Source organism: Vigna unguiculata, chromosome 6 (genome assembly GCF_037176805.1).
Source record: "Vigna unguiculata cultivar grain cowpea cultivar isolate G323 ecotype 2 chromosome 6, ASM3717680v1, whole genome shotgun sequence".
Lineage (NCBI taxonomy): Eukaryota > Viridiplantae > Streptophyta > Magnoliopsida > Fabales > Fabaceae > Vigna > Vigna unguiculata.
This window is the reverse complement of record NC_140797.1, coordinates 40,633,073-40,642,543: the sequence shown is the minus strand read 5'-3', so window position 1 is coordinate 40,642,543 and position 9,471 is coordinate 40,633,073. Positions and strand designations below refer to the sequence as shown.

At 33.2% G+C, this 9,471-nt stretch overlaps 1 protein-coding gene across 1 annotated transcript; it reads right to left on the bottom strand.

Moving 5' to 3' along the window:
- Window positions 1–607: 607 nt before the first annotated feature.
- Window positions 608–3,633, bottom strand: LOC114188720 (rho GTPase-activating protein 3-like). Its single transcript, XM_028077348.2, has 5 exons — window positions 2,913–3,633; window positions 2,193–2,313; window positions 1,813–1,932; window positions 1,455–1,685; window positions 608–1,342 (listed from the first exon to the last, which is right to left on the bottom strand). The coding sequence occupies exons 1-5, from the start codon at window positions 3,395–3,397 to the stop codon at window positions 788–790; spliced, it is 1,512 nt and encodes a 503-aa protein (XP_027933149.1). The 5' UTR covers window positions 3,398–3,633; the 3' UTR covers window positions 608–787.
- Window positions 3,634–9,471: the final 5,838 nt, after the last annotated feature.

Here is a 9,471-nt window from a genome sequence, read left to right as displayed (position 1 = left end):
CACAAAGTAAATTGATTTTCTCAAGTCAAACAAATTATCATTGCATAAACAACTTCATTGTACAGAATTCTTGAATACTGAAATGTTTGAGACTGAGATCATGAACAATAATGGTGCTAATGTTCTTGGAAATTTTCTATATTATTCTGGATTCATCAAGAAATGTATGCCATGAAATTGTTCGTCTGTCCTTTGTCTTAGGCCTATTTTGAACAAACACCTAAATTTCCCCCTTCATCTGCGTCTCTGAATCCTTTCGTCTGCTTGTAATGATAGTTATTTTGTTACTTCGCATGATCGGCATGCTATATACCCACATAAACAGTAAGAATCAAGATTCATAACAATTCTGCTTCGGGTCATTGACATAAACAGTGTTTGCATTTTGAGGAAGCATATATCATACTGAGCATCAATATTGATCTAGGAATTGCAACCGAAGATCCAAATTGTGTTTGGGATTTTAATTTTTCACTTCTACAGGAACTTAACAAATTGAAGCCAGTGCGTTATCACGATCAATTTCGGAATTTTCAGAATGAGAAGAAGAAAATAAAGTTGTACTCCTACAGATAACTTTATCTATTTGTGATGTATAACAGTAACATACCGAGAACCTGATCCAACAAAATTCTTTAGAGGAGTAATGATTAGTGGGAAACATTGTATTCTACGAAGAAGCCAAGCAGCAATTACAACTAAAGCTAGGCTACATTCAATCTCAAGCGAACATCTATACATCTGAATCACACAAGAGTAAAACCAAAACATGTCTGCAGTAGTTGTTTCAGACCCAAGCCTTTCCACCTTCTTCCCTAGTATCTACAATACCAAGACTCTCACTTTTCTTAGTTGGCTTGCTCAGTTTAAACACAGGGTGTCTGCATAGCCTGCGCATTCCTTTTCTCAACCTCACCCAATGTTCACTGTCATATATACCTCTATATCCATTCTCTAATGACCCATTCTCATATCTAGAAGGTGAGCTACAAGCTGAAACAGATTCAGATTCCCCTCCTCCATTTCCCTTTTCCTCAGGTCTCCACAGTTTCTCTTCAATGCACCATTCTATTCTTCCCAATGTAGAAGTCCTCGAGAACTTGCTTTTCACTGGTGACTTTCTCGTACAAGTTTCCTTACTTTCCTCACAACTTTCCTCCTCCTCGTTCTTACATTCCAAAGGATGGGAATCACCTTTGCATGAGGGAGAATCCAAGAGCGATGAAAGCTGTCTCACCTTCGCAACTGACTCCTCTCTTTCCCGAAGGGTCTTCAGAATCAATGTCTTAAGGAAGTTCATGACTTGCACTGCATGAATCAATGCAGTCAAAGGGTCCGCCATCTGCATATCGCGAAATAAACAAGGAACCTCATTAAACTATGTTTGAGAAACAACAATAAACAACAAAAGGAACAGAACCACAATGTTTGGTTATAATACAATCTGAACTAACCTGTGTCATGTTGGGAGCAAAAACCATAGCAATATTGCGAGCGTTCATTTTGTTGAACTGCTCTTGTTCAACAACATCTGCCATCAAATTGATTGCCCAGTCAAGCAATGCAGCTTCAGTTGAAGGAAGCAACTTCATAAGATTGGTGCAATCCTCTTCTGTGTTGCAATGCATCACCTGTTCGGGTGTCAGGGAATCAAGCACCCCCGTTGGAAGCTCTCTAAACCAAGCCTACAAGTCGTAAATTAAATCAAGAATAATAATAATAATAGTAATTGGGTACAAGACCTAGTTAATTAACCCTAATATATATTAATTTAAGAATAATAAAAAAGTTAATTACGAATTGAGTGTTTACCTTCACTAAACCAGATAAACAGTGAACGTCAATTCCAAGTGGTACCAGACCTCTGTTTAGCTGATCACGCACAAATTCTTCTTGGCTGTTGTCTGCATTAATTCGGAATATCCCTTCCGACTTCAGCCATAGCAAAACCAGAAATTAGGCCTCCGAATTTATGTCAAAGTAAAGGGGATTTATGCGATACTTGAGTTAGGTTGTCCAACAAATTTATTAATGGTATATTGTATGTAATGAAGAACTATTGAACATTTATTGCTACACCCAACAGCAAATAGAGGTTTGGTGATTTAGCAAGTATCCGGTGAGTAGAGAGCGATTAAAAGTAAAACCAATTAAATGCTTTTAAAATTATATTCTACCCAAACAGAACATACTTTAAGGCCTCCCTCTGAATACAGTCGCTTTTGCATCATCAGCAGAATCGTTGGGACACTGTTTCCCCTTTCATCATAAGAGCACTGCATTGACTTTGCAGAAACTCCAAATACCTTTGCACTGCATGAACGTATGAACTCAGTCAAAGATGGAATTAAAAAAAAGAGAGAGAAATGGAATTACTTATATGAAAGCAAAAGGTAAACCACTCAATTCCCAGCACAGTTAGTTTTTTTTTTCTCTTGCCTTCCACAGTAATTGAATTCCCTCCTCACTGAGCAGAGAAGAAATAATAAAAATATTAGCGAATTTTCCAAAAATTTCCAACTTCACCATGAAACCCAATATCTTGTCCACTTCAGAACACTCCAGTAGAATACAAAATTACAGACATACAAAATTACAAACATTCCTGCATTAACCAGCAGACAGAGACGCGCTCCTAATACAGCCATTAGGTTTTCTTGATCGTTTGAATCATCTTCTCTAAAAATGCTAATTTATGTACTGGAATAAATCTTCATTAATTTACAAACTTATTCAAGTACAGAAATAACAAAATCATTTAATCGAAAGCAAATCGTAAATCAACACCCTCTGATCGGAACCTTCAGCATTACTTGAATCACCCAACTTCATTTTCTGTGATAGTTTAATTAATAACAAAAATATAAAGGCAAGGAAGAAGGGACGAAAAGAAGAGAGAATTGAAGGGTGACCTGGCACTGGGAACCCTCTTGGGAACCTCTGGCTCGAGCTCAGAGGGCAAACCGAGAAAGCCATTGAACCTATCAAAGGTAACATGAGAGACATGGCGCACCTCTGTTGGCCAGCTAATATCCAACGAAGAAACATCCTCTCTCTCCACACTGCAAGTCACCAGCAGAGACTTCTTCAACGCAGCCACCAAAATATCCAATATCGCAAACTGGTTCGATTGGCATCCATGACCACGCCAACCTTTGTTATCCAGACCACCACCTACTTTTGATCCTGAATTGATGAACGGCGTCGAAACCGGGTTGCTTGAAACATCTTCGTCCCCATCATCGTCCTCTTCGTCGCTGTCCAGTTCTTCTTCTTCTTCCTCTTCATCTTCTTCACTATCTTCCTCCTCGTTTCTTACATCATGGAAAAGTGGACTGGGCGGAGCAACGTTGAACTCGACCAGTCCGCAAGATTTGGATCGAAATAGCCGAGTCATTGCCGTAATTAACGAGAAGGCAATAATGGGGCGGTGTTAAAAGGATCCGAATGTGAGTGAGAGAAAGAGAGAGAGAGAGAGAGAGAGAGAGAGAGAGAGAGAGAGAGAGAGAGAGAGAGAGAGAGAGAGAGAGAAAGAGAAAGAGTATTAAAGTGGGGGCGGTAAAACTATAACTAAAAGCAAATACTTTTAAAGGCAAATTCAGAAGAAATGAGATGGGTTTGGTTAAGAGGTGAAAAGGAGAGATGAAGGAAGGAAGCAAGCCAAGAACGATGAATCCACACTCGGATTGGGATGGAATGCTGGTATGGTTGACGGAGACAACTTGCTTTTCTTTTTGTTTGTTAGTATTATGTTGGTGTGGTCCTCTTTTTTTCATTTTTTTGGGACTATTATGTTGGTGGTACTTGGATGAGAGAAACAGAAGAAAAAAAAAAGACGGGTTAGTAAGAAAAATGGCATGAAAGTGATTATGAGAGTGAAAGTGAAACAAATGATCAGGTTGACGTGAGAGAATGAGATGGAAGATTTGACGGTAGTTAATGCAGTTTTGACATTTTAGCATATCTCCCCCTTGTCTTGCCATGGAAATTTGTTGCAAATTAGCAATAAGTTTTTAAATACGTAAAGTTCTGTCAAATTTTATTAATTGTTTTTTTCTTTTTTTTAGATTTGTTCTCCTTAAATTATTCAAACATTTAGATGGGGTATAGATATATGCCGGAAAAAAGCATTTTTCATGAACCCCATAATACATCTCGAAAGATACTAAACCTTGAAACAGGGGAAACACAGGGTGTGAATAAAAAGTTGAGCGAACAGTGAGTTTGGAAATTAAGAGGAACTAATTACGGCGTTGTTGAGTGGTTAAAGTAATTGAGGTTAAGAGAGATTTATAAGGTTATAGTAAGAGACAGTGAATGGATGGTGAAAGTACTGGTGGCGATTTGGCTGTTTGTGGATTTTGCCTCCGAACTCCCACACCAAAGTCACATGGGTGTACATGTTGGTTCTGAGTTCGAAGCTGCAAGAGTTTCGTGGCAGCGATTAAAAAATGAAGTGTGAGAGAGGTGAAGTGGAAAGTGTGTTGTGCGATTTTAGGGGTGGCCCGACCTACAGGGAATGGGACGAAGCAATGAGTCCATAAATATGCGATGGTAGAAAAATTGTGGGGACATGGGAACATGGGCATGCACACATCATGCAATTGCACCTACCTGTCCTGTCATTACTATGCCACCTTCGCATGATGTTATCTACCCGTGGGCTTTTCTTTGGTCCCCAACCCATGCATCACGTGTATTGTTTGCTAGCCTGTATCATATACAACACCATTTTCTTCTGTTATTTTCCTTTTCTCATACCAGTCAAAATCACTCTTAGATTTTCTGTTTTCCTTTTCTTAATCCAAAACACCTGTTTCACTTTTTCTTCTTCTTCTTTGTAAGCTTTTAATTTGACCCTAGCTATCACTACTAAAGTTGAATTACTATGTGTACGTCTACAAAAGTTGAAATATATATGCATACCAAGGTTGTCGTACTACAAATCTTTTCAAGTCAATCATCGGTAAAATCTTTAATGTACTGTTTTTTTTTTTTTTTAATTAGACCGGTTCTATTCCGATTCAATTAAAATTTCACCACTCAAAAAATTTAAACCACAGATTGACTCTTGATTCAACCGGTTTAACACCTTCTAATCCCCGTATTATGTGACTAGGGTCGGAACTTTCATCCACCACTTAAGAGTTAGAGACATTGTCTTTATTTGGAGAAGAGACACGAAAAATATTTATTTTATGAATATTCTCATATCTCAAAAGAATTTTTCTTTTTCAATTGTTGATTGATTTTGTGGTAAAAATTGGAAAGGAAGGTATAAGAGATATAAGAAATTGTACGTTCAATTCCACTAACTAATACTTGATAATTATAAAATTGAAAGAGGTTTTAAATTCAACTTTATATTTAAAAAATGTCACTTTAGATTATAAAGAAAATTGTCAAAATATTAATAATTTAACAAGAAAAAAAAACTATCCTATATATGAATAACTTCTACCCTCAATCTCATTAAACAAATTTTATCTTTCTAAACCTAACTCAATTCTACAAAACTAATTTGTAAGATAATATTTGGATCTCCTTATATATTATAAAATTATTTTATCTCTAATTGATATGAGACTTTCAACAACATTTCACAATTCCATATATATGACATATCATATTTCTTGCTTTAAATAATTTAGTCAACCTCTCTTACTCTGATTAAGAAACTTACTGAAATTTAGGTTACTTGCCAAGTAACTGGTGTTAAAGAAGTTATGTAAATTTTTTAGTAAGTAGAGTAGTGTAAAACAAACAAATTTTGTGAAGAGTGGAAGAGGAAAGGGACCTGAAAATGGAAGTTTCAACTTAGAAGCGCAGAAACCAAAAAGTGAAGAAGCATTTGAAATGAACCATTAGAAGGATGCACTAGTTGGCATACTAAATGAGTCAGTTGTTGTCAGCAGTATTATGTAATGTAGCAACCTCACGTACCTAGAAAAATGAATTCCACAACCGTTTACTTTATTTGTGGAACTTGCATTGCATCTACTGTGCAGTGGAGAGTTAAGTTTAGTTTGATGCACGTGACTCGGGTCAAAATTGTTCTTGTCGTAACCTAACTCCAGTCTTGGACATTTTACTCACAAGACAGCCAAACTGTTTATACGCACTTTTAGAGCATTGTTGTTCAAGTAAAACTATTTATCTAGATTGTGGTGTCTTCAGCTTTTCGATATTTAACTTTTTTGCACGTGTTTGACAGTAGAAAAAAGAAATAGATTGGTTGAAAGAAGAAGGAGAGAGACAAATATGTTGGATAAAAATAGATGTAATCAACATGAAGTGGATTTTAAAAATATTTAATTTAAGAAAATACAGGGAAAAAAATGATGTTAAAATTTGAAATAAAAATTAACAAATTTAGCATATAGTAATCTAATTAAGTGGTTATTATATTGCCAGGGTAATGTGTTATTTGGTATTCATAGTTTTCAATTTTGACTGACAGAACTAGGACAGGTACATTGAAAGTTTGTGATGACCAGTCAGTCAAACCTGAAAAAAAAAACCTAAAAAAGAAGAAGCAAGGTCAGTTAGGTGGTATAATCTGTTATTTATATTTTTTTAAAATTTAGAAAATATTTATGAAGTTTGCATTTAGTAGGAACAAACAAACATTCTTTACTTTTAAAACAAAAATAAAAATTCGTATTTTTTATTTAAGACCTAAAATGCAAATTCTTTACAAAGTTGATAATTCGATTACTCAATTTAAGTCAAAATTTTCATTCTAATAATTGGGTTAATTAAAAATCAACTAAAATTAATTCAATTTCTAATAAATAAAATGTGTGATATGTATATCCAATAATTTAATTATTTTTTATTTTATTTTATTTTAACTTTGATATTTAATTTATAGTTGAAACTTTTTAGTTTTTCTTACTCATAGTAATCACATAATATATTGTTTAATATATTGTTAAGTACTAAATGTACGTGTATTTAAATATGTAACTAGACTATGCTATATATGAAATAAACTACATTAGAAAAAGTTAGGGCACGGATTAATTTTGAATTGTAACTGCCAAAAATTGAAATTCAATTCATTTTTCTTACATTGATAATTTTAATATTAATTATAATGATAGTTAAAATATAAGTTAATTACATAAAAGTTATGTGAGAAGGTTAGTTAAACTCTAGTTTCTATTATAAGCTTCATATCCAGGAAATCACTTTGAGGAAGTTGCTTTCTGGAGACATTCCTTGGAATAATGATTGGAGATTGAATTAAAACATCTCAAACATGATTAATTGTGTCATCCATTATTATTTAAATCTGTTGGAGTCATTATCATTTAAGACCCTGCAGATGCATATATTCTATACCAGTGGTTAGGAGTTACTTTTAAGCTACTCCATAATCAGCTTCCGATGTTCAAAGCCTCCACAAGTTCAAAAGCGCGTTTTCTGTGAGAGTGAAGAAATTTGGTGAAGGTGTATGTGTATGTATATGTAACAGTTTAACTGAACCCACCAACTAGAATAAAACTTCTTAACCAACAAAAAGAAGTGAGTTTTAAGGTATTGAATGTTCACACATGTTTCGGTTGACATATTTAAGTGAAGCTACCTTCTGTCTTCTTCTTCCTTTCGGGGAAATCTCACATTCTCTGTACTCACTTTCAGCCATACTTTTGCATAATTAATGTATATCCAAACACAGCTTAAACAAATTCTGTATGGGAGTGGACTTAACCTACTACAATTACCCTTTTGTTTCTAGTGGTTTTTAATGTCTTTGTGTCGGGTAATTAATTAATTAATTAAAATCTCAATTAGTGTACACTTAATTTACTTGCATTAAACTTGGTTCGTTTCTCATCATGCAAAATCACATGGTCTTGATATATTAATATTGAGCCATGCCTTGTAAGAAGGCCAAATGTGCATAACACTCTGAATAAATAACAGATGTGGATTCTCATGCTCACTTGTGTCTCTACATAAAATCCTGATGACAAAAATTTATTATTATTAGAACACGTTTAGTTTTTTAAAATTAGAATAGTTACAAAAGTACATAAAATTGAGATTTGAAGAAACCACTCGTTTCGTGGTCTGCAAAAAGCAATTTGTAAGAATAGATTTTATTCTTTAATAATCCGTACTATATAATCACATGTTAACGATTGTACTTTATGCTGTGCAAGTTTGTTCGAAATTGATGTGAAAAATAAATTCATTTACATGTTGGACATTTTCTTTAACTTCACTCAAAACATTAGTACCTCCAATATTCAAATTAATGGTGAGTATAATGTATGGTCACATGCATAGATTAAAATGCAATAATTGCTTTTAACGACCTCCGAAAGGTTGAAAAGCCAAAATCTGTACGTCCACTTTATCTCCGTCTTCATTTGCGACATAAACTCAAACTCTTTTGTTAAGTTTCATCTTGTTTTGAGCGTGGATAATTATATGATTTTATAATCGTAAGTTATGTGCAAAATAATTAAATATATTTAAGTTGGATTGAACTTATCTTTTAAGTAACATAACTCATTTTTTATTCAGTTAGATTGAATAATTTAAAAAAATATTTTTAAAACTCAAATAAAATAAATTATCATAAAAAGAATAAGTAAAGAAAAAGTATATTGCTACCTAGAAAATTAAATCATTTTTATCTCTATATTTTGGAAATAGAATAACTACTAACTATATGAGACAAAATTTTATTTTGGTTTTTAATGTATGCCATTTAACAGAGGATTTGATTCAGTTTTAAATTAGTTTTGGTTCTGAAAAATTACAACACAATTGAATGATCCAAATAAAACTTTTCTACAAACGAAATGGTTAGAGAAGAAAGATAAACATATGTTACAGATATAATTATAAATTTAAAGATTAAATATATTTTCACTGTAAATGAAAATTTGTGTTTAGTTCTTATACTAAATTTTCAAATATTAAATCTTTATATTTTATGAAAGTTAATATAAGACCTAGAGATTATATTTTAATTTATTATACAATCACGATTAAATACTTTATCATTTAACTTAGAGGCTAAATGTATTTTTTTCATAATAGTTTAGGGAAAAAAAAAAACTTAACTCTAAACTTTTATACGATCATTATATTTGCTTTGAAATAAGAATATCTTATATCACCAGCATTCATACCAAATACGAAATAATTCACTTAAAAAATTTCAAAATAATATTTTTTGGTATCTTACAGTACATAATTAGTAACATATGTAAGCTTGCTATAGTTAAATAATGTCTTACACAAATAGTACAAAGTTTAGGTTCCCATAATTAGAGGTAGTTAAATCTAGTTTACACCGAATTACGCATCTTTGTGTTTGGAAAGCTTAATAGTTTGGTCATGATCCAAGTGTAGACGTTCACGACTCATCTTATCTCACTAACTCAGTCCAGTCCACATTAACAAATTTGAATTTGAAATTAGTCCAATGTATCTGAAGACAAATTCAAG

What these genes read in the sequence shown, in the direction of transcription:
- LOC114188720 (XM_028077348.2), bottom strand. Translation starts at nt 3,397, where the DNA reads ATGACTCGGCTATTTCGATCCAAATCTTGCGGACTGGTCGAGTTCAAC. An exon ending in GTTTATCTGGTTTAGTGAAG is followed by an intron (nt 1,686 to 1,812) that starts GTAAACACTCAA and finishes TACGACTTGTAG; the next exon opens with GCTTGGTTTAGAGAGCTTCC. An exon ending in TTGCTCCCAACATGACACAG is followed by an intron (nt 1,343 to 1,454) that starts GTTAGTTCAGAT and finishes CGCGATATGCAG; the next exon opens with ATGGCGGACCCTTTGACTGC.